This window comes from Lonchura striata, chromosome 27, assembly GCF_046129695.1.
Source record: "Lonchura striata isolate bLonStr1 chromosome 27, bLonStr1.mat, whole genome shotgun sequence".
In the NCBI taxonomy this organism is placed as follows: Eukaryota; Metazoa; Chordata; class Aves; order Passeriformes; family Estrildidae; genus Lonchura; species Lonchura striata.
Window position 1 is genome coordinate 5,178,567 of NC_134629.1, and position 24,347 is coordinate 5,202,913.

General features: G+C 65.8%; 1 protein-coding gene across 3 annotated transcripts in view; it reads right to left on the reverse strand.

Annotated features, from left to right (window-relative positions):
- Positions 1–284: 284 nt before the first annotated feature.
- Positions 285–24,347, reverse strand: part of LOC110481836 (kinesin heavy chain) — a 29,262-nt gene continuing 5,199 nt past the window's right edge. For 2 of the 3 annotated variants that reach the window (XM_077788614.1, XM_077788616.1), the window contains exons 3-20: positions 23,834–23,907; positions 23,384–23,488; positions 22,439–22,487; positions 19,568–19,623; positions 19,123–19,210; positions 17,932–18,056; positions 17,049–17,153; positions 15,613–15,761; positions 14,467–14,615; positions 13,424–13,617; positions 12,867–12,935; positions 11,346–11,552; positions 6,982–7,128; positions 4,729–4,917; positions 3,608–3,725; positions 2,561–2,628; positions 1,787–1,896; positions 285–410 (exon numbers count right to left, since the gene is read on the reverse strand). In XM_077788614.1, coding sequence (XP_077644740.1) covers positions 305–410; positions 1,787–1,896; positions 2,561–2,628; positions 3,608–3,725; positions 4,729–4,917; positions 6,982–7,128; positions 11,346–11,552; positions 12,867–12,935; positions 13,424–13,617; positions 14,467–14,615; positions 15,613–15,761; positions 17,049–17,153; positions 17,932–18,056; positions 19,123–19,210; positions 19,568–19,623; positions 22,439–22,487; positions 23,384–23,488; positions 23,834–23,907 — 2,108 coding nt within the window. In that variant the 3' untranslated portion in view covers positions 285–304. The remainder of the gene's footprint in view (positions 411–1,786; positions 1,897–2,560; positions 2,629–3,607; positions 3,726–4,728; positions 4,918–6,981; positions 7,129–11,345; positions 11,553–12,866; positions 12,936–13,423; positions 13,618–14,466; positions 14,616–15,612; positions 15,762–17,048; positions 17,154–17,931; positions 18,057–19,122; positions 19,211–19,567; positions 19,624–22,438; positions 22,488–23,383; positions 23,489–23,833; positions 23,908–24,347) is intronic. The other variant, XM_077788615.1, reaches the window with a different exon arrangement.

Here is a 24,347-nt window from a genome sequence, read left to right on the forward strand (position 1 = left end):
GGGGTCCTGTGGTGAGTCCCTGGTGGGTTCTGGGGTTGGGGTCCCCAGGGGGATGTGGGGAGCCCCGGGGGTTGGGTTGGGGTCCCCAAGGGATGAGGGGAGCCCCGGGGGTTGGGTTGGGGTCCCCAGGGGGATGTGGGGAGCCCCAGGGGTTGGGTTGGGGTCCCCAGGGGAGCCCCAGGGGTTGGGTTGGGGTCCCCTGGGGAGCCCCAGGGGTTGGGTTGGGGTCCCCTGGGGAGCCCCAGGGGTTGGGTTGGGGTCCCCGGGGGAGCCCCAGAGGCCCCGGGTTGGGGTCCTGGGGGTCTCACGTCAGCTCCTGCAGCCGCGCCGCCTTGGCCCGCTCCTCCGCCCGCAGCGCCTCGTGCTCCGCCCGCAGCCGCTCCAGCTCCAGCTCCAGCTTCTGGTTCTGGCTGTGACGGACACACGGACACGGGTCAGGCATGGACGGACACCGGGATGGATGGATGATGGATGGATGGATGGATGGATGGATGGATGGATGGATGGATGGATGATGGATGGATGGATGGATGGATGGTGGAGGGATGGATGGATGGATGGATGGATGGATGATGGATGAATGGATGGATGATGGATGGATGGATGATGGACAAGGGATGGATGGATGATGGATGGATGATGGATGGATGGATGATGGATGGATGATGGATGGATGGATGGATGATGGATGGATGGATGGATGATGGATGGATGGATGATGGATGGATGGATGATGGATGGATGGATGGATGGATGATGGATGGATGGATGGATGGATGGATGGATGATGGATGGATGGATGATGGATGGATGATGGATGGATGGATGGATGATGGATGGATGGATGGATGATGGATGGATGGATGATGGATGGATGATGGATGGATGGATGGATGGATGGATGGATGGATGGATGGATGGATGATGGATGGATGGATGATGGATGGATGATGGATGGATGGATGGATGATGGATGGATGGATGATGGATGGATGGATGATGGATGGATGGATGGATGGATGATGGATGGATGGATGGATGATGGATGGATGGATGATGGATGGATGGATGATGGATGATGGATGGATGGATGATGGATCAGGAATGGATGGATGGATGGATGGATGGATGATGGATGGATGGATGATGGATGGATGGATGGATGGATGGATGGATGGATGGATGGATGATGGATGGATGGATGGATGGATGGATGGATGGATGATGGATGGATGGATGGATGGATGGATGGATGGATGATGGATGATGGATGGATGGATGATGGATGGATGGATGATGGATGGATGGATGGATGGATGGATGGATGGATGGATGGATGGATGATGGATCAGGAATGGATGGATGGATGGATGGATGGATGGATGGATGGATGGATGGATGGATGGATGATGGATGGATGGATGGATGATGGATCAGGAATGGATGGATGGATGATGGATGATGGATGGATGGATGGATGGATGGATGGATGGATGGATGGATGGATGGATGGATGATGGATCAGGAATGGATGGATGGATGGAGACATCTCCTCAAGGACATTGTCCTTGCTTGCCCCCACTGTCCATCCCTCCCAGGATGAGTCAGGGAAGGGACAGGGCTGGGTCAGGGATGGGCCAGGGCTGGGTCAGGGATGGGTCTGGCCTGGGTTTGGGGGCGGGGGGCAGGTTTGGGGTCAGGTTTTGGGGTCAGTTCACACCGGGGTGGGGTCAGGGGTCAGGGGTCAGGGGTCAGGGGTCAGGGGTCAGGGGTCGGGGTCACTCACTCGCGCAGCTCATCGATGGTTTTCTGCCGCTCGTTGACCTCGTCCCGCAGCCGCGCCAGCTGCTTGTGCTGGGCCTCGCGCTGGCTCTCGAGCTGCAGCTCCAGCGCCGCCTGCGCCGCGCGGGGCTCAGCCCGGGCACCCCAGAACCCCAGAACCCCAGCACGTCCTGGGCACCCAGCACCTCCCACCACAGCACTGCCCAGGGACCCCACACCCAACACCCCTGGGACCCCACACCCAACACCCCTGGGACCCCACACCCAACACCCCTGGGACCCCACACCCAACACCCCCTGGGACCCCACACCCAACACCCCCTGGGACCCCACACCCCTGCATCAATGGAGACCCCACACCCCAACAATCGCCCAGGATCCCACACCCCAGCACCCCCAGGACCCCACACCCTACACCCATGGGGACCCCACACCCCATCACTCCCAGGACCCCACACCCCAACACCCCCTGGGACCCAACACCCCTGCACCCATGGGGACCCCACACCCCAGCATGCCCTGGGACCCTCAGCACACCCACATTCCCAGCAGAATATCAGCTGGTCCCTGACATCTCCCAGGGACCCCCACACCCTACACCCAGCCTCACGGGGACCCCAACCCCCAGCACCCCTCCAACACCCCACAGACCCCCGGCACCCCAGGGACCCTCCCCCACCTCGAGCACATCCCACATCCACAAGACCCCCTGCCCAATCCCCGCACCCTTCAGGAGCCCGGAGCCCCCCAGGCTTGCCGTGCCCCCCTGCACCCTCACCTTGACCTCGTCTGTGTCCTGGCTCTCGTCCTGCTCGCGCTGCTTCCGAGCTGCCCCCTGAGCAGCCTCTGTGGGGCCCAGCAGGACAGGGACCCCTCAGCCCCCCAAACCCAGCCCAGCCCCCCGTGGCCCCCACCCCTGTGCCCCCCATCCCCCTGAGCCCCCCGTACCACCCCGTTCTCCCCCAGCCCCCGAATCCCCCTGTGCCACCCCATTCTGCCCCCGCACCCTCGAGCCCCCAGCGCCCCCAAACTCCCCCCACGCTCCCGCCCCTGCAGCCGCGCCAGACCCTGCTCCCCCCGCGCCCCCAGACCCCCGTGCTGCTCCCGCACTGCCCCAAGCCCCCCGCACCCCCAGACCCCCGTGCTGCTCCCGCACTGCCCCAAGCCCCCCAGACCCCCGCGGTGCTCCCGCACTGCCCCAAGCCCCCCGCGCCCCCCAGACCCCCGTGCTGCTCCCGCAGTGTCCCCAAGCCCCCCGCGCCCCCAGACCCCCGTGCTGCTCCCGCACTGCCCCAAGCCCCCCGCGCCCCCAGACCCCCGTGCTGCTCCCGCACTGCCCCAAGCCCCCCGCGCCCCCCAGACCCCCGTGCTCCCACACTGCCCCAAGCCCCCCACTCTCCCACGTTTTCCCGCACTGCCCCAAGCCCCCCACGCCCCCAGACCCCCGCACTGCTCCCGCACTGCCCCAAGCCCCCCAAGCCCCCCAAGCCCCTCGTTCTCCCGCAGTGTCCCCAAGCCCCCCAAGCCCCTCGTTCTCCCGCACTGCCCCAAGCCCCCCGCGCCCCCCAGACCCCCGCACTGCTCCCGCACTGCCCCAAGCCCCCCAAGCCCCCCAAGCCCCTCGTTCTCCCGCACTGCCCCAAGCCCCCCAAGCCCCCCAAGCCCCTCGTTCTCCCGCACTGTCCCCAAGCCCCCCACTCTCCCATGTTCTCCCGCACTGCCCCAAGCCCCCCAAGCCCCTCGTGCTCCCGCACTGCCCCAAGCCCCCCGCACCCCCAGACCCCCGCACTGCTCCCGCACTGCCCCAAGCCCCCTGCGCCCCCACCCTGCGCCTGCAGCCTCGCCAGCTCCTCCCCGAGCGCGTCGTGCGCCTCCTCCAGGTGCCGCTTGCGCAGCTCCAGGCTCTGCGCGTACTCGGTCAGCGAGCGGATCTTCGCCTCGTGCTGCACCGGCACCGGCACCGGCCTCAGCCCCCGCCCGGGGGGCGGCGGCGCCCCCGGCCCGCGGGCACCCCGCCCCCGGAGCCCCGACGGCCGCGGGGGCACCACCCTGGCAGCCCCCAACCCCAGGAGCACCCCCAGGTGCCCCCAGCACCCCCAGGGCCACCCCACGGGCACACCCAGAGCCGCCAAGCCCCCACCACAGAGGAGTCAAACCCCCGGGGCCACCAAAGCCTTGGAGCCACTAAGCTCCGGGCCCCCTGAGCCCTGGGGTCACCAAATGCTGGGCCACCAAAGCCTTGGACCAGTAAATTGTGGTGCCACCCAACCCCAGGCTGAGAAATCCAGGGTCACCAAAGCCCGGGCCACCAAACCCTGTGGAAACCAAACCCTGGGGCCACCAAACCCTGTGGAAACCAAACCCTGGGACCACAAACCCTGTGGAAACCAAATCCTGGGGCCACCAAACCCTGTGGAAACCAAACCCTGGGGCCACCAAACCCTGTGGAAACCAAGCCCTGGGGCCACCAAACCCTGTGGAAACCAAACCCTGGGGCCACCAAACCCTAGGGAAACGAAACCCTGGGACCACCAAACCCTGTGGAAACCAAACCCTGGGGCCACCAAACCCTAGGGAAACGAAACCCTGGGACCACCAAACCCTGTGGAAACCAAGCCCTGGGGCCACCAAACCCTGGGACCACCAAACCCTCTGGAAACCAAACCCCGGACCACCAAACCCTCTGGAAACCAAACCCTGGGGCCACCAAACCCTGGGTCACAGAACCTCACAGAACCCCCAGGCCAGCAAATTCTGGAACACCAAAGCTGGGTCACAGAACGCCCAGGCCACCAAATTTGGGGACACCAAAGCCTTCAGCTGCCAAACCTTGGAGCTGCCAAACCCTGGTGTCACAAATCCCAGGGACAAAACTCTGAGCCACTAAACCCTGTGGCACCAGACCCCAGGGTCCCCGTGGGGTGGCACTGCCCGGCCCTGGCACACCTGGGAGATGAGGAGCTGGCAGGAGGACAGCTCACGCCCCGTCACCTCCAGCTTGCGGTGGCACTCGACCTGCAGGTTCTCCAGCTGCCGGCAGCGCTTCACCACCGACTTCACCTCGGACTTGATCTTGCTGATGTAGAGGCGGGCAACGGCGAACTCCTCCTCGATGGCACCGCTCACCTCCACGGGCTGGCAGGGCAGCGCAGGGCAGCGGGCACGGGAACGGCACAGCGTGGGTATGGCACAGTGTGGGTACGGCACGGCACGGCACAGGAACGGCACAGCGTGGGTATGGCACGGCACGGCATGGCACGGCACGGGAATGGCACAGCGTGGGTATGGCACAGTGTGTGTATGGCATGGCACAGCATGGCACAGCACGGGAACGGCACAGCGTGGGTATGGCACGGCACGGCATGGCATGGCACGGGAATGGCACAGCGTGGGTATGGCACAGTGTGTGTATGGCATGGCACAGCATGGCACAGCACGGGAACGGCACAGCGTGGGTATGGCACGGCACGGCATGGCACGGCACGGGAACGGCACAGTGTGGGTATGGCACAGGAATGGCACAGCGTGGGTATGGCACAGTGTGGGTATGGCATGGCACAGGAATGGTACAGTGTGGGTATGGCACAGCACGGCATGGCACGGCACAGGAATGGCACAGCGTGGGTATGGCACGGAAATGGCAGTGTGAGTATGGCACAGCATGGCACGGCACAGGAATGGCACAGCATGGGTATGGCACAGCACAGCACGGCACAGCATGGCACAGTGTGGGCATGGCACGGCACGGTGTGGCACAGCACAGGAATGGCACAGTGTGGGTATGGCATGGCATGGCATGGCATGGCATGGCATGGCACAGGAATGGCACAGCATGGGTATAGCATGGAATGACGTGGCATGGCACAGGTGTGTGCCATATGCAGGTAGCATGGGTATGGCACAGCATGGCACAGCATGGCACAGCATGGCACAGGTGTGTACCACACACAAGTACAGCATGGCATGGCACAGCATGGCACAGGAATGGCATGGCGTGGGTATGGCGCAGCATGGATATGGCACAGCATGGGTATGGCACAGCATGGCAGAGGTGTGTACCACACACAGGTACAGCATGGCATGGCATGGCACACGGGTGTGGCATGGCACGGCACCGAATGCTGCAGGCGTGTCCGGGCACAATGTGGCACAGGCATGTCCCACACACGGGTGTGGTACAGGGATGGCACACATGGGGCATGGCATGGTCACTTCACACACCTGGGAATGGCGTGGGCATGGCGTGGGCATGGCGTGGGCATGGCATGGACATGGTGTGGCCATGGCATGGGCATGGCATGGGAATGGTGTGGGAGTGGCATGGGCATGGCATGGGCATGGCATGGGGATGGTGTGGAGATGATGTTGGCATGGCGTGGGCATGGTGTGGAGATGGCATGGGCATGGTGTGGAGATGGCGTGGGCATGGTGTGGGCATGGCATGGGCATGGCATGGGAATGGTGTGGGCATGGCGTAGGTATGGCATGGACATGGCATGGGGATGGTGTGGAGATGATGTTGGCATGGTGTGGAGATGGCATGGAGATGGCGTGGGCATGACGTGGACATGGCGTGGAGATGTGTGGGCATGGTGTGGGCATGGCATGGGCATGGTGTGTGCATGGTGTGGAGATGACGTGGGCATGGTGTGGCACAGGCAGCACAGCCTGGCACGGGGTGGGCGTGACACTCACAGGGGTGTGGTGGCACGGGCATCACGGGGACACGGGATGGGCAGGGAATGGGCACGGACCGGGCATGGAAGGGACACGGGATGGGCACGGCACGGCTGGGTGTGACACGGCACGGCTCTGCCGTGGGCGCTGCGCGGCACGGGCACATCAGGCACAGAGCGGGCACAGCGTGGCACAGGCATGGCAAGGACATCCCACGCGTGGGGAGGGCACGGCGGGGGCACATCCCTCACGGCACAGACACAAACACAGGCACAGACCCCCCCGTGCCCCCCGTGCCCCCGTGCCCCCCGTGCCCCCCGTGCCCCCGTGCCCCCCGTGCCCCCGTGCCCCCCGTGCCCCCCGTGCCCCCGTGCCCCCCGTGCCCCCGTGCCCCCGTGCCCCCCGTGCCCCCGTGCCCCCGTGCCCCCGTGCCCCCGTGCCCCCCGTGCCCCCGTGCCCCCGTGCCCCCGTGCCCCCGTGCCCCCCGTGCCCCCCGTGCCCCCGTGCCCCCGTGCCCCTCACCAGTTTGATGTCGCCGCTGCCCACCAGGGCGCTGAGCTCGCTCAGGTCCCTCAGGAGCCCGTTGAGCACCTCGGCGGCGCGGCGGCGCTGCTGCCCCCCGAGCTCCCGTGCCCGCGACAGCTCCGACTCCAGCGACAGCGTGGTGGCCTGCCACAGCGACACGGCCGGGCTGGCACCGCCGACAGCGGCACCCGGCACCCCCGGGCACCCCCGGGCCACCAGGGGACACCCAGGACATCCTGCGGGCCCGGGGGCATCCGCACCAGGCACTCCCAGCACGCCCTGGCACATCCCAGTACCACCCAGTGCTGCCCAGTACCACCCAGTACCACCCAGTACCGCCCAGTGCTGCCCAGTACCACCCAGTGCTGCCCAGTACCACCCAGTACCGCCCAGTGCTGCCCAGTACCGCCCAGTGCTGCCCAGTGCCGCCCAGTGCTGCCCAGTACCACCCAGTGCTGCCCAGTGCTGCCCAGTACCGCCCAGTGCTGCCCAGTACCACCCAGTACCGCCCAGTGCTGCCCAGTACCGCCCAGTGCTGCCCAGTACCACCCAGTACCGCCCAGTGCTGCCCAGTACCACCCAGTGCTGCCCAGTACCACCCAGTGCTGCCCAGTACTGCCCAGTACCACCCAGTGCTGCCCAGTACTGCCCAGTGCTGCCCAGTACCACCCAGTGCTGCCCAGTACTGCCCAGTGCTGCCCAGTACCACCCAGTACCGCCCAGTGCTGCCCAGTACCACGCAGTGCTGCCCAGTACCACCCAGTGCTGCCCAGTACCACCCAGTACCGCCCAGTGCTGCCCAGTGCTGCCCAGTACCACCCAGTGCTGCCCAGTGCCGCCCAGTGCTGCCCAGTGCCGCCCAGTGCTGCCCAGTACCACCCAGTGCTGCCCAGTACCGCCCAGTGCTGCCCAGTGCCGCCCAGTGCTGCCCAGTACCACCCAGTGCTGCCCAGTACCACCCAGTACCGCCCAGTGCTGCCCAGTACCACCCAGTGCTGCCCAGTACCACCCAGTACCGCCCAGTGCTGCCCAGTACCACCCAGTGCTGCCCAGTACCACCCAGTACCGCCCAGTGCTGCCCAGTACCACCCAGTGCTGCCCAGTACCACCCAGTGCTGCCCAGTACCACGCAGTGCTGTCCAGTACTGCCCAGTGCTGCCCAGTACCACCCAGTACTGCCCAGTGCTGCCCAGTGCTGCCCAGTACTGCCCAGTACTGCCCAGTGCTGCCCAGTACCATCCAGTACCACCCCGTGCCGCCCAGTGCTGCCCAGTACCACCCAGTGCTGCCCAGTACTGCCCAGTACCGCCCAGTGCTGTCCAGTGCCACCCAGTGCTGCCCAGTACCACCCGGTGCCGCCCAGTGCTGCCTAGTACCGCCCAGTACCACCCAGTACCACCCAGTGGTGCCCAGTACCATCCAGTACCACCCTGTGCCGCCCAGTGCTGCCCAGTGTTGCCCAGTGCTGCCCAGTGCCGCCCAGTGCTGCCCAGTGCTGCCCATCCTGGCACCACCAGCACCCCTCAGGGTCCCTGGAATCACCGCTGTGGCACCACCTCCAGCACCCCAAGATCCCACCTGCGGGGTGCCTCAGGAGCACCCAGCCTGGCATCCCAGTTTAAAGGCAGGGTGCCCCAGTTTAAGGGCAGGGTGCCCCAGTCTGGGCACTGGTTTGAGGCAGGGGGGAATCTCTTTTTTTGGTGTGTGGCTCGATGGGAGGGGGGGTCCCCTCTTTGGGGTCTGGTTTGGGGTTGAAGGGGCTCCCGAGTCTGATTTGGGAACATCCCAATTTGGGTTTGGGAGTCCCAGTTTGGGCCTGGGGGAGGGGGCTTGCGGCGTTGCTGTGTCACAGGGTGAGGGTCCCAAGGGGCTCCACGCAGGTTTTCCGTGGGGTCTGGGGTTACCGGTGGAGTCCAGGGGGATCTCAGCAGGGATCCCAAGTGGGTGCTCAGAAGCAGCCCGTTGGTCTGACACCCATGGGGGCTCCCCGTGTGACCTTGTGGAGCCCTCAGCAGGAATCCCCACTGGCCGTGGGCATTCCCAGTAGGACCCTGCTGGGAATCCCTGCTGGGTGCCCGTGGGGCTCTCAGTGGGTTTCCCAGTGGACTCGCAGCTGATGAGCCACTTTGGGGTCCCCAGTGGGGAATCTCAGCAGGGATCCCAGCTGAGTCCCCATGGAGGCTCCCACTAGGACCCCACTGGGTTTCCTGTGGGTTCCCAGCAGGACCCCACCAGAATTCCCAGTGCAGGGTCCCAGTAGGGTTCCCAGCTGGATTCCCAGTAGGATCCTGTTGGAAATCCCCACTGGATTCCTGCGGGAATTCCCAGCAAGACCCCATTGTGAGTCCCGGTGGGGAACCCATGGGGGTCCCAGCAGGACCCTGCTGGGTTTTGCCATGGTGTTTCCCTGTGGGATTCCCAGTAGCATCCCACTGGGCTCCCAGTTGTGTTCCCTGTTGAGTTCCCCGTTGGTTTCCCCTTTGATTTCCCCATTCGGTTCCCAGTTGGTTTTGTTGTTGGTTTCCCCACTGGGTTCCCCATTGGTTTCCCCATTTATTTCCAGTTGGGTTTCCCTGTTGGGTTTCCCATTGGTTTCCTTGCTGTTTTTCCCTTTGTTTCCCCACTGGGTTCCCAGTTGTGTTCCCGATTGGGTTTCCCTATTGATTTCCCACCAATTTCCCTGTTGCATTCCCAGTTGGTTTCCCTGTTGATTTCCCCATTGATTTCCCCATTGGGTTTCCCCACTGATTTCCCATTGGTTTCCCTATAGGGTTTCCCTTTGGTTTCCCTGTTGGGTTTCCCCATTGGGTTCCCAGTTGGTATCCCACTGGTTTCCCTGTGGGGTTTCCCATTGTTTTCCCCACTGATTTCCCTGTTGGTTTCCCCGTTGGTTTCCCTGTGGAGTTTCCCACTGGTTTCCCCACTGATTTCCCCATAGATTTCCCTGTGGGTTTTACCATTGGTTTCCCTGTGGGGTTTCCCACTGGTTTCCCCACTGATTTCCCCATTGATTTCCCCATTGGTTTCCCTGTAGGATTTTCCGTTGGTTTCCCTCCTGGGTTTCCCATTGGTTTCCCTGTAGTTTCCCATTTGTTTCCCCACTGATTTCCCCATTGGTTTCCCTGTTGGTTTCCCTGTAGAGTTTCCCCATCCATTTCCCCATTGTTTTCCTGTAGGGTTTCCCATTGTTTTCCCCACTGATTTTCCCATTGATTTCCCACTGGTTTCCCTGTGGGGTTTCCCATTGGTTTCCCTGTGGGGTTTCCCATTGTTTTCCCCACTGATTTCCCATTGATTTCCCCATTGGTTTTCCTGTGGGGTTTCCCCGTTGGTTTCCCTGTGGTGTTTTCCACTGTTTTCCCTGTGAGGTTTCCCACTGGCTTCCCTGGAGAGTTTCCCATTGGTTTCCCCACTGGTTTCCCCACTGATTTCCCCGTTGATTTCCCATTGATTTCCCTATGGTGTTTCCCATTGGTTTCCCCATTGGGTTCCCACTGGTTCCCCTCCTGGGTTTCCCACTGGGTTCCCCATTGTTTTCCCCACTGATTTCCCCATTGATTTCCCCATTGATTTCCCATTGGGTTCCCCATTGGTTTCCCACTGGTTTCCCCACTGATTTCCCCATTGATTTCCCATTGATTTCCCTGTGGTGTTTCCCATTGGTTTCCCCATTGGGTTCCCAGTTGGTTTCCCACTGATTTCCCCATTGATTTCCCATTGATTTCCCTCTGGGTTTCCCATTGGGTTCCCAGTTGGTTTCCCGCTGATTTCCCCATTGATTTCCCACTGGGTTCCCAGTTGGTTTCCCATTGATTTCCCCATTGATTTCCCACTGGGTTCCCCATTGTTTTCCCACTGATTTTCCCATTGATTTCCCACTGGGTTCCCAGTTGGTTTCCCATTGATTTCCCCATTGATTTCCCACTGGGTTCCCCATTGTTTTCCCACTGATTTCCCCATTGATTTCCCACTGGGTTCCCAGTTGGTTTCCCACTGATTTCCCCATTGATTTCCCATTGGGTTCCCAGTTGGTTTCCCCACTGATTTCCCCATTGATTTCCCTGTGGTGTTTCCCATTGGTTTCCCTGTTGGGTTTCCCCATTGATTTCCCATTGGGTTCCCCATTGGTTTCCCACTGGTTTCCCCACTGATTTTCCCATTGATTTCCCACTGGGTTCCCAGTTGGTTTCCCGCTGATTTCCCCATTGATTTCCCACTGGGTTCCCAGTTGGTTTCCCACTGATTTCCCCACTGATTTCCCACTGGGTTCCCAGTTGGTTTCCCGCTGGTTTCCCTCCTGGTTTCCCCCCGTGTCCCCCCGGCTCCCGTCCCACCCACCGATGCCCGCGGCCTCGCGGTACCTCGGTGCGGGCCAGCTCGTCGGCGAGCCGGCGGTTGTGGCGCCCGGTGTCCTCGGCCTCCTGGGCCTTGCGGTCGTAGCTCCGCGCCAGCTCCTCCAGCGCCGCCAGCACCTCGGTGACCTCGGCCCGCGCCGCGCCGTGCTCGGCCCGCAGCGCCGCCAGCTCCCGGCGCGCCGCCTCGCCCCCGCCCCGCGCCGCCGCCAGCACCTGCCCGGCCGCGGGGCACGGCGTCACCGGGGGGGCTCGGGGTCATGGGGGTCCAGGGGTCACTGGGGGGGCTCGGGGTCATGGGGGTCCAGGGGTCATGGGGGGCTCAGGGTCATGGGGGTCCAGGGGTCACCGGGGGGCCTCGGGGTCATGGGGGGCACAGGGGTCATGGGGGTCCAGGGGTCACCGTGGGGGCTCGGGGTCATGGCGGTCCAGGGGTCATGGGGGTCCAGGGGTCACCATGGGGGCTCGGGGTCATGGGGGTCCAGGGGTCACCGTGGGGGCTCGGGGTCATGGGGGTCCAGTGGTCACTGTGGGGGCTCGGGGTCATGGGGGGGCCCAAGGGTCAGAGTGAGGGTCCAGGGGGCACCATGGGGGCACGGGGGTCATGGGGGGGGTCCAGCGGTCATGGTGGGCATCCCAAGGGTTAGAGTGAGGGTCTCAGGGGTCATGGGAGGTCCAGGGGTCACAGTGGGGGTCCAGGGGTCACCGTGGGGGCACCGGGGTCATGGGTGGGGCCCAGGGGTCATTGGGGGGGCACGGGGGTCATGGGAGGGTCCTAAGGGTCAGAGTGAGGGTCCCAAGGGTCATAGGGGGCGGTCTCAGGGGTCATGGGAGGGGCCCAAGGGTCAGAGTGGGGGTTCACGGGTCAGAGTGCAGGTCCCAGGGTTCCTTGTGGGGTCCCAGGGTTCATGGCGGGGGCCCAGAAATCAGAGTGGGGGTCCCAGGGATCAGAGTGGGGGTCCCAGGGTTCGTGGTGGGGTCCCAGGGATCAGAGTGGGGGTCCCAGGGATCAGAGTGGGGGTCCCACAGGAGGCACAGAGGTCGAGGGGGAGGCTGGGGTTGGGAGGTCCGGGGGGGTCCCAAGGACCAGTTCCAAGGGGGTCTGGGCAGAGTCAGCCAGAGACAACCGGGGGTCCCTGAGGGATTCTGAGGGTCCCTGGGGGGTCCCTGGGGGGGGTCCGGGGGGTCCTGAGGGTCCCTGGGGGGTCCCAGAGGTGTCCTGAGGGTCCCTGGGGGGTCCCAGGGGGGTCCCGGGGGGTCCCGGGGGGGGTCCCAGAGGGGTCCTGAGGGTCCCTGGGGGGGTCCCTGGGGGTCCTGAGGGTCCCTGGGGGGTCCCAGGGGGGTCCCGGGGGGTCCCAGGGGGGTCCTGAGGGTCCCTGGGGGGTCCCAGGGGGGTCCCAGGGGGGTCCCAGGGGTGTCCCAGGGGGGTCCCGGGGGGGTCCCCGAGGGGTCCAGGTGGGACCCAGGGTTCTGGGGGGGTCCGGGGGGTCAGTCAGATGGGGGGTGGCACGGGGGGGGCAGGGCCAGCACCTCCTCCTGGTCCAGCATCTGCTGCTTCAGCTTCTCCATGATCTGGCTCTGCTGGTTGATCTCGTCATCCTGGGGGCACCGCGGGCACAGGGGGGTCACGGGGGTGGGCAGGGGGCACTGGGGGCACTGGGAGCTGCCAGGGGGCACTGGGAGCTTCCAGGGGGAACTGGGAGATGCCAGGGGGGAACTGGGAGATGCCAGGGGAGAACTGGGAGATGCCAGGGGGGAACTGGGAGATGCCACTCCTGGCTTGCTGAGGGTCTGGGAGCTGCTGGGCAGACTGGGAGGTCCCTAAGTGTCCTGGGGCACTCAGGGGTGCTGGGGGTCCCTGGCAGGTCCGGAGGAGTCTGGGGGATGCCCACCGAGCTGAGGGTCCTGGCATCTGGGTGATGCCCACCTGTCACTGTCCCCACCTGTCACTGTCCCCACCTGTCACTGTCCCCACCTGTCACTGTCCCCACCTGGCCGTGTCCCCACCTGTCACTGTCCCCACCTGTCACTGTCCCCACCTGGCCGTGTCCCCACCTGGCCGTGTCCCCACCTGTCACTGTCCCCACCTTGTCGTCCAGCTGCTTGTAGAGCTTGCGGATCTCCTCCTCGTACTTGTGGCGCTCCTCGTCCGAGATGTGGATGACGATGGAGGAGCTGTTGTCGTTCAGGGGGGGCTCCTCGGGGGCGCCCCCCTGGCCCTCGCCCGGCCCTGTGCCCGCCTCGGCCTCGCTCAGCTGCTCGGTCTCGGGCACGGCCTCGCCTGGGGGGACACGGCCTCAGCGCCCCCACCCCGGCCTGGGGGGCCCCGGGTCTCGGGGCGCCCCTCCCGGTACCGGGGTGTCCCTCACGGGCACACGCTGTGCCTCAGTTTCCCCCCGGATCTCGGGGCGCCCCTCCTGGTACCGGGGTGCCCCTCCTGGGCACACGCTGTGCCTCAGTTTCCCCCCCGGGTCTCGGGGCGCCCCTCCCGGTACCGAGGTGCCCCTCCCGGGCACATGCTGTGCCTCAGTTTCCCCCCCGGGTCTCGGTGTGCGCCCCAGCTCTGGGGGTGCCCCCGGATCTCGGGGCGCCCCTCCCGGTACCAGGGTGCTCCTCACGGGCACACGCTGTGCCTCAGTGTCCCCCCCGGATGTCGGGGCGCCCCTCCCGGTACCGGGGTGCCCCTCCCGGGCACACGCTGTGCCTCAGTTTCCCCCCGGATCTCGGGGTGCCCCTCCCGGTACCGGGGTGCTCCTCACGGGCACATGCTGTGCCTCAGTTTCCCCCCCGGGTCTCGGTGTGCGCCCCAGCTCTGGGGGTGCCCCCGGATCTCGGGGCGCCCCTCCCGGTACCAGGGTGCTCCTCACGGGCACACGCTGTGCCTCAGTTTCCCCCCCGGATCTCGGGGCGCCCCTCCCGGTACCGGGGTGCCCCTCCCGGGCACACGCTGTGCCTCAGTTTCCCCCCGGATGTCGGGGCGCCCCTCCCGGTACCGGGGTGCCCCTCCCGGGCACACGCTGTGCCTCAGTGTCCCCCCCGGATCTCGGGGCGCCCCTCCCGGTACCGGGGTGCCCCTCCCGGGCACACGCTGTGCCTCAGTGTCCCCCCCGGATCTCGGGGCGCCCCTCACCGCTCCGCCAGCGGCTCAGCTCAGCCTCCAGCCGCGCCAGCGTCTCCCGCAGCGCTTTGTTCTTCTCCTTCTCCTTCTCGAACTTCTTCTTCCACTGCTCGGCCGTCAGCTCCAGGTTCACCGAGGCCGTGTTCTTGATGGTCTTGGCCCTGGGGGGCACCCCGAAAATGGGACCCCTGCTCCCCCTCCCCGGGACACTCCCGGGACACTCCCGGGCCACTCCGGGCCAGTCCCGGGTCACTCCCGGGCCACTCCAGGACCACTCCCGGGCCACTCCCGACAACTCCCGGGTCACTCCCGGGCCACCTGCCCTCCACTGCCCTCCCACCTCTGGGGACCCCAGCGCAGCCCCCGGGGTCCCCAAGGGAGCACTTAGGGGGCACTGGGCACTGCCAGGGTGCACTGGGAGTACTTGGGGTGCATTGAGAGCACTTGGGGTGCAGGGGGCACTTGGGGCACATTGGGTGCAGTTGGGGTGCACCGGGAGAGTTTGGGGTGCTCTGGGGACACTTGGGGCTCACTGGGTGCACTGGGTGCAGTGGGGTGCACTGGGTGCAGTCGGGGTGCACCGGGAGAGTTTGGGGTGCACTGGGGACACTCGGGGCGCACTGGGTGCACTGGGTGCAGTGCGGCGCACTGGGGGAGTTTGAGGTGCACTGGGTGCACTGGGTGAGTTTGGGGTGCTCTGGGGACACTTGGGGCACGCTGGGTGCAATGGGGTGCGTTGGGTGCAGTGGGACACACTGGGTGCACTGGGTGCACTGGGTGCAGTCGGGGTGCACTGGGGGAGTTTGGGGTGCTCTGGGGACACTTGGGGCGCACTGGGTGCACTGGGTGCAGTGGGGTGCACTGGGTGCAGTGGGGTGCATTGGGTGCACTGGGTGCAGTGGGGTGCACTGGGTGCAGTCGGGGCGCACTGAGGGAGTTTGGGGTGCTCTGGGTGCACTGGGTGCACTGGGTGCTGGGGCCCACGGGTGAAGTTGGGGTGCAGCCGGGGGTCCGTGGGTGCGGTTGGGGGTCTCGGGCGCTCTCGGCACGGGGCGGGGGCAGCGGCTCCCGGGGGCACGGCAGGCGGGGCAGGGGGCGCGGGACCCCCGGCCCCGGGCGGGCTCGGGGGGCGCGGGGGGCGCGGGACCCCCGCCGCACCTCTGGCCGAACATGAGCGTGGATTTGGTCTCGGCGTCGTTGTAGCTGGACGGGGAGCAGCAGATGAACATGGTGGTGCGGCAGTTGCCGCCCAGCGAGTCCTGCAGGATCCGCGTCATCTTGCTGTCGCGATAGGGCACGTACGCCTTCTGCGGGGGAGGGGGCTCAGCGCCGGGACCCCCGCGGGACCCCCGAGAGGGGACACGGGGGGCTGGGACACGGGGACGGGGAGCGGGACACGGGGACGGGGAGCGGGACACGGGGACGGGGAGCGGGACACGGGGATAGCGGGAGTGGGACACGGGGACGGGGGGATCGGGACACGGGGATAGCGGGATCGGGACACGGGGACGGGGAGCGGGACACGGGGACGGGGAGCGGGACACGGGGACGGGGGGAGCGGGACACGGGGACGGGGAGCGGGACACGGGGATAGCGGGATCGGGACACGGGGACGGGGAGCGGGACACGGGGACGGGGAGCGGGACACGGGGACGGGGAGCGGGACACGGGGATAGCGGGATCGGGACACGGGGACCGGGGATAGGGACACAGGGATAGCGGGAGTGGGACACGGGGACGGGGAGCGGGACACGGGGATAGCGGGAGTGGGACACGGGGACGGGGAGAGGGACACGGGGACGGGGGGATCGGGACACGGGGATAGCGGGAGTGGGACACGGGGACGGGGAGCGGGACACGGGGATAGCGGGAGTGGGACACGGGGATAGCGGGAGTGGGACACGGGGACGGGGAGCGGGACACGGGGATAGCGGGAGTGGGACACGGGGACGGGGGGATCGGGACACGGGGACGGGGAGCGGGACACGGGGACGGGGGGATCGGGACACGGGGATAGCGGGAGCGGGACACGGGGGGCAGGGGGCTCAGGGGGACACGGGGGTCGCGGGGGGACACACAGCGGGTTCAGGGGGACACGCGGGGATCAGGGGGTGTCCCCCTCGCAGGACCCTGGAGGGGACACCCGGGGGGCAGGGGGCTCAGCAGGGCGGGACACACGAGGGGCTTGGGGGGACACCCGGGGGGCTCGGTGGGACACATGGGGGCAGGGGGCTCGATTTGGGGACACCCGGGGGGCAGGGGGCTCAGCAGGGCGGGACACACGAGGGGCTTGGGGGGACACCCGGGGGGCTCGGTGGGACACATGGGGGCAGGGGGCTCGATTTGGGGACACCCGGGGGGCAGGGGGCTCAGCAGGGTGGGACACACGGCGGGGGGGCTCAGGGGGGTGTCCCCCACCCCAGGACCCCCGAGGGGGGCACCGAGGGGGCGCACGGGGGGAGGGGGCTCAGCAGGAGTGTCCCTTCCCCCGGACCTGGGGGGACATGGGGGGCGGAGCGCACCCGGGACCCCCGGGCTGAGCCGGGGGGACCCCGGGGGGCTCCGGGGGGCTCCGGGGGGCGCGGGGGTCGCACCGTGCCCTCGGCCAGCGCCGAGATGACGTTGCCCAGCGCCGACAGGGACTTGTTGATGTTTTTGGCCTCGTCCAGCACGGCTCCCTCAGCGCCCGTCTTGCTCACCTGGGGTGGGGGGCGCGGCTCAGGGACCCCCCGAGTGCCCCCCCCCCAGGGACCCCTGCCAGGGGTGGCCCCAGACCCCAACCCAAGGGTGCCACCAGGCAGGAGCCCCCCGGTGCAGAGACCCCCCCCAGAGACCCCACCCCAGCAGGACGATCCTGACACCCGGTGGCCCCAAACCCCAATGGCCCAAAAACGGCCCCAACGGCCCCAAAAACCCCCTGACCCCCCAAGACCCCCAGTGTCCCCCGGAGCGCCAAAGTCCCCCCAAAACCCCACAGACTGCCCCAGCCCCCCAAAACCCCAATATCCCCCCAAACTAAGGCCCCCATCCCCCCAGTGCACCCCAAAATCTCATTAACATCCCCAGGCCCCCCCTCCAGGGGGACACCCCCGCAGAGTTCCCCAGTGCCCCCCAGTGCCCTCCCATTGCCCTCCAAGTGCCCTCCCAGTGCCCTCCTAGTGCCCCACAGTTCTCCCCAGTACCCTCCAGTGCCCTCCCAGTGCCCCCCCAGTGCCCCCCAGTGCCCCCCCAGTGCCCTCCAGTACCCTCCCAGTTCCCCCAGTGCTGTCCCAGTGCCCCCCAGTGCCCCCCCAGTGCCCCCCAGTGCCCCAGTCCATTCCCGCTTCCCCCTGGACCCCCGGCTCTGCAGTCCCACAGCTCCGGGGTCCCCCCACTCCCACCTTTGGGGTCTCCCACCCCCACCCGGGGTCTCCCACCCCCACCCGGGGTCCCCCACCCCCACCCGGGGTCCCCCACCCCCACCCGGGGTCCCCCCACCTTCTCGCTGCCCGCCAGGTCCACCAGGTAGAGTTTCCCGCTGAGCTTCTGCTCGGTCTCCACGTTCTCCTGCTTGATGTGGATGAGGAAGATGCTGTGGCTGCGGGAGCTGTGCTCGTTCATGTCTGCGGGCAGGGCACGCGTGTGGGCACCCCGCAGGAGCACGGCACGCGTGGGGCACCCCACAGGAGCAGGGCACGCGTGGGGCACCCCGCAGGAGGAGGGCACGCGTGTGGGCACCCCGCAGGAGCAGGGCACGCGTGTGGGCACCCCGCAGGAGCACGGCACGCGTGGGGCACCCCGCAGGAGCAGGGCACGCGTGGGGCACCCCGCAGGAGGAGGGCACGCGTGTGGGCACCCCGCAGGAGCAGGGCACGCGTGTGGGCACCCCGCAGGAGGAGGGCACGCGTGTGGGCACCCCGCAGGAGCAGGGCACGCGTGTGGGCACCCCGCAGGAGGAGGGCACGCGTGGGGCACCCCGCAGGAGCAGGGCACGCGTGTGGGCACCCCGCAGGAGGAGGGCACGCGTGTGGGCACCCCGCAGGAGGAGGGCACGCGTGGGGCACCCCGCAGGAGCAGGGCACGCGTGTGGGCACCCCGCAGGAGCAGGGCACGCGTGGGGAACCCTCACGGGCAGGGCACGCGTGGGGCACCCCCCCCATAACCCCATGCACCCCATGTCCCCCCATGCCCTCCGTGCCCCCCATGTCCCCCCGTGTCCCCGTGCTCCCCGCGCCCCCCGCGCCCCCCGTGTCCCCGGTGTCCCCCGTGTCCCTGTGCCCTCCGTGCCCCCCATGTCCCCCCGTGGCCCCCATGTCCCCCCGTGTCCCCTCGTTCCCCCCGTGCCCCCCACGCCCCCCGTGCCCCCCGTGTCCCCCCGTGTCCCCTCGCTCCCCCCGTGTCCCCCGTGCCCCCCGTGTCCCCGTGTCCTCGTGCCCCCCGTGCCCCCCGTGTCCCCCCGTGCCCCCCGTGTCCCCGTGTCCCCCGTGCCCCCCGTGCCCCCCATGCCCCCCATGCCCTCCGTGTCCCCCCGTGTCCCCGTGCCCCCCATGTCCCCCCGTGGCCCCCATGTCCCCCCGTGTCCCCGTGCCCCCCGGTGTCCCCCGTGCCCCCCGTGCCCCCCATGCCCTCCGTGTCCCCCCGTGCCCCCCGGTGTCCCCCCGTGTCCCCCGCGCCCCCGGTGCCGCTCACTGGTGACCGCCACGTGCCGGTTGGATTTCCCCTCGTCGATGACGTCCAGGATCTCCTCGGGGCTGGACACGAAGCGCTCGGTGCAGCCCTGGGGGGAGCAGCCATGGGGGCTCGGGGGTCCAGCCCCCCCGGGACCCCCCGGACCCCCCCCAGGACCCCCCGGGACCCCCGAGACCCCCGGGACCACCGGGACCGCCCTCCCCCCCCGGGACCCCCGGGACCCCCCAGGACCCCCGGGACCCCCGGACCCCCCCCAGGACCCCCCAGGACCCCCGGGACCACCGGGACCCCCTGGACCGCCCTCCCCCCCCGGGACCACCGGGACCGCCCTCCCTCCCCGGGACCCCCGGGACCCCCCAGGACCCCCGGGACCCCCGGACCCCCCCCAGGACCCCCCGGGACCCCCGGACCCCCCCCAGGACCCCCCGGGACCCCCCGGCCGCACCTTAACGTAGGGGACGCGGTTCTTGTCCTCGTGCACGGCCAGGTTGGTCTTGGTCACTGCGGGGGGGTGACACCAGAGCTCCCAGTAACCTCCCAGTAACCTCCCCGTGCTCCCAGTAACCTCCCCGTGCTCCCAGTGCTCCCAGTGCTCCCAGTAACCTCCCCGTGACCTCCCAGTAACCTCCCAGTGACCTCCCAGTAACCTCCCAGTAACCTCCCAGTGCTCCCAGTAACCTCCCAGTGCTCCCAGTGCTCCCAGTGACCTCCCAGTAACCTCCCAGTGACCTCCCAGTAACCTCCCAGTGCTCCCAGTAACCTCCCAGTAACCTCCCAGTGCCACCCAGTAACCTCCCAGTAACCTCCTAGTGCTCCCAGTAATCTCCCAGTATCCCCAGTATCCCCAGCATCCCAGTATTCCCAGTATTCCCAGTATCCCAGTATCCCCAGTATCCCAGTATCCCAGTATCCCCAGTATCCCAGTATCCCAGTATCCCAGTATCCCAGTACTCCCAGTATCCCCAGCATCCCAGCATCCCAGTATCCCAGTATCCCAGCATCCCAGTATTCCCAGTATTCCCAGTATCCCAGTATCCCCAGTATCCCAGTATCCCAGTATCCCCAGTATCCCCAGTATCCCAGTATCCCCAGCATCCCAGTATCCCCAGCATCCCAGTATCCCAGTATCCCCAGTATCCCAGTATCCCAGCATCCCCAGTATTCCCAGTATCCCAGTATCCCCAGTATCCCCAGTATCCCAGTATCCCAGTATCCCCAGTATCCCCAGTATCCCAGTATTCCCAGTATCCCAGTATTCCCAGTATCCCAGTACTCCCAGTATCCCAGTATCCCCAGCATCCCAGTATTCCCAGTATCCCAGCATCCCAGTATTCCCAGTATTCCCAGTATTCCCAGTATCCCAGTATTCCCAGTATTCCCAGTATCCCAGTATCCCCAGTATTCCCAGTATCCCCAGTATCCCAGTATCCCAGTATCCCAGTACTCCCAGTATCCCAGTATCCCAGTATTCCCAGTATCCCAGTATCCCAGTATTCCCAGTATCCCCAGTATCCCAGTATCCCAGTATCCCCAGTATTCCCAATATCCCCAGTATCCCCAGTATCCCAGTATCCCAGTATTCCCAGTATTCCCAGTATCCCAGTATTCCCAGTATTCCCAGTATCCCAGTATCCCAGTATTCCCAGTATTCCCAGTATCCCAGTATCCCCAGTATCCCAGTATCCCCAGTATTCCCAATATCCCCAGTATCCCCAGTATCCCAGTATCCCCAGTATCCCAGCATCCCAGTAGTCCCAGTATTCCCAGTATCCCAGTATTCCCAATATCCCCAGTATCCCCAGTATTCCCAGTATCCCAGTATCCCAGTATCCCAGTATTCCCAGTATTCCCAGTATTCCCAGTATTCCCAGTATCCCCAGTATTCCCAATATCCCCAGTATCCCAGTATCCCAGTATCCCCAGTATCCCAGTATCCCCAGTATCCCAGTATCCCAGTATTCCCAGTATCCCCAGTATTCCCAATATCCCCAGTATCCCCAGTATCCCAGTATCCCAGTATTCCCAGTATTCCCAGTATCCCAGTATCCCCAGTATCCCAGTATCCCAGTATCCCAGTATCCCAGTACTCCCAGTATCCCCAGCATCCCAGCATCCCAGTATCCCAGTATCCCAGCATCCCAGTATTCCCAGTATTCCCAGTATCCCAGTATCCCCAGTATCCCAGTATCCCAGTATCCCCAGTATCCCCAGTATCCCAGTATCCCCAGCATCCCAGTATCCCCAGCATCCCAGTATCCCAGTATCCCCAGTATCCCAGTATCCCAGCATCCCCAGTATTCCCAGTATCCCAGTATCCCCAGTATCCCCAGTGCTCCCAGTTATCCCAGTATCCCCAGTATCCCCAGTATCCCAGTATTCCCAGTATCCCAGTATTCCCAGTATCCCAGTACTCCCAGTATCCCAGTATCCCCAGCATCCCAGTATTCCCAGTATCCCAGCATCCCAGTATTCCCAGTATTCCCAGTATTCCCAGTATCCCAGTATTCCCAGTATTCCCAGTATCCCAGTATCCCCAGTATTCCCAGTATCCCCAGTATCCCAGTATCCCAGTATCCCAGTACTCCCAGTATCCCAGTATCCCAGTATTCCCAGTATCCCAGTATCCCAGTATTCCCAGTATCCCCAGTATCCCAGTATCCCAGTATCCCCAGTATTCCCAATATCCCCAGTATCCCCAGTATCCCAGTATCCCAGTATTCCCAGTATTCCCAGTATCCCAGTATTCCCAGTATTCCCAGTATCCCAGTATCCCAGTATTCCCAGTATTCCCAGTATCCCAGTATCCCCAGTATCCCAGTATCCCCAGTATTCCCAATATCCCCAGTATCCCCAGTATCCCAGTATCCCCAGTATCCCAGCATCCCAGTAGTCCCAGTATTCCCAGTATCCCAGTATTCCCAATATCCCCAGTATCCCCAGTATTCCCAGTATCCCAGTATCCCAGTATCCCAGTATTCCCAGTATTCCCAGTATTCCCAGTATTCCCAGTATCCCCAGTATTCCCAATATCCCCAGTATCCCAGTATCCCAGTATCCCCAGTATCCCAGTATCCCCAGTATCCCAGTATCCCAGTATTCCCAGTATCCCCAGTATTCCCAATATCCCCAGTATCCCCAGTATCCCAGTATCCCAGTATTCCCAGTATTCCCAGTATCCCAGTATTCCCAGTATTCCCAATATCCCCAGTATTCCCAATATCCCCAGTATCCCCAGTATCCCAGTATCCCCAGTATCCCAGTATCCCAGTATCCCAGTATTCCCAGTATTCCCAGTATTCCCAGTATCCGCACTCACTGTCCAGCAGGTCCCGGATCTTGTCCAGGTAAATTTCGAAGTAGGAAACCTGGGGGGGGAGGGGCGGGGTGGGGGTGGGGCGGCTCCCAGAGCTCCCAGTGCCCACCAGTACAACCAGTCCAACCAGTACAACCAGTACAACCAGTGCCCCCAGTGCCCCCCGAGCTCCTCCCAGTGCCCCCAGTTCTCCCAGTTCCCCCAGTGCTCCCAGTGCTCCCAGTGCCTCCCAGTGCTCCCAGTGCCTCCCAGTGCTCCCAGTTCCCCCAGTGCTCCCAGTGCCTCCCAGTGCCTCCCAGTGCTCCCAGTGCCTCCCAGTGCTCCCAGTTCCCCCAGTGCTCCCAGTGCTCCCAGTGCCCCCCAGTGCCCCCAGTGCCCCCCAGTGCTCCCAGTGCTCCCAGTCCCTCCCAGTCCCTCCCAGTCCCTCCCAGTGCCCCCAGTGCTCCCAGTCTCTCCCAGTGCTCCCAGTGCCTCCCAGTCCCTCCCAGTCCCTCCCAGTCTCTCCCAGTTCCTCCCAGTCCCTCCCAGTCTCTCCCAGTCCCCCCCAGTCCCTCCCAGTCCCTCCCAGTCCATTCCCAGTCCCTCCCAGTCCCTCCCAGTGCTCCCAGTCCCTCCCAGTCTCTCCCAGTCCCTCCCAGTGCTCCCAGTCCCTCCCAGTGCCCCCAGTGCTCCCAGTCCCTCCCAGTCCCCCCAGTGCTCCCAGTTCCCCCAGTTCCCCCAGTCCCCCCCAGTGCTCCCAGTCCCTCCCAGTCCCCCCAGTGCCCCCAGTTCCCCCAGTGCCCCCAGTGCTCCCAGTCCCTCCCAGTGCTCCCAGTTCCCCCAGTTCCCCCAGTGCCCCCAGTGCTCCCAGTCCCCCCCAGTCCCTCCCAGTGCTCCCAGTTCCCCCAGTGCCCCCAGTGCTCCCAGTCCCTCCCAGTGCTCCCAGTTCCCCCAGTGCCGCGGTCCCACCTTGATGTGGAACTCCAGGTTCTCGTCCATGGCGTAGATGTGGTTGAAGATGTCGCGGGCGATGCGGGGGATGATGCCCATCTGCTGCGGGTCGTGCAGCTTCCCCTGCGGGCGGGGGGAATGCCAGGGCCCCCGGCGCCCCCGGTGCCCCCCGGTACCCCAATGCACCCCGGTCCCCCCCGGTGTCCCGCCCGGTGCCCCCGGTACCCCCCCGGTGCCCTCCGTGCCCCCCGGTGCCCCCCGGTACCTCCGTTTCCCCCCAGGTACCCCCGGAGCCTCCCAAGTACCCCCGGTGCCCCTCAGGTAACCCCCGGTACCCCAATGGCCCCCGTATCCCCGGTGCCCCCGGTGCCCCCCCGGTGCCCCCAGTGCCCCCAGGTACCCCCGGTGCCCCCCGTACCCCAATGGCCCCCGGTGCCCCGGTGCCGCCGGTGCCCCGGTGCCGCTCACCTCCATGGTGTGCGTCTTGCCCGACGACGTTTGCCCGTAGGCGAAGATGGTTCCGTTGTACCCGGCCAGCACATCTGGGGGGGCCGGGTGGGATTGGCCCCCCCGGGACCCCCAAATCCCCCCCCGGGACCCCCAAACCACCCCCGGGACCCCCAAATCCCCCCGGGACCCCCAAATCCCCCCCGGGACCCCCAAATCCCCCCGGGACCCTCAAACCCCCCCGAGACCCCATCAACACACCCCGGGACCCTCAAATCCCCCCCGGGACCCTCAAACCACCCCCGGGACCCCCAAATCCCCCCCGGGACCCTCAAACCACCCCCGGGACCCCCAAATCCCCCCCGGGACCCTCAAACCACCCCCGGGACCCCCAAATCCCCCCCGGGACACCCAAACCACCCCCGGGACCCCCAAACCACCCCGAGACCCCATAAACACACCCCGGGACCCCCAAATCCCCCCGGGACCCCAAAACCCCCCCGGGACCCCCAAATCCCCCCCGGGACCCCCAAAC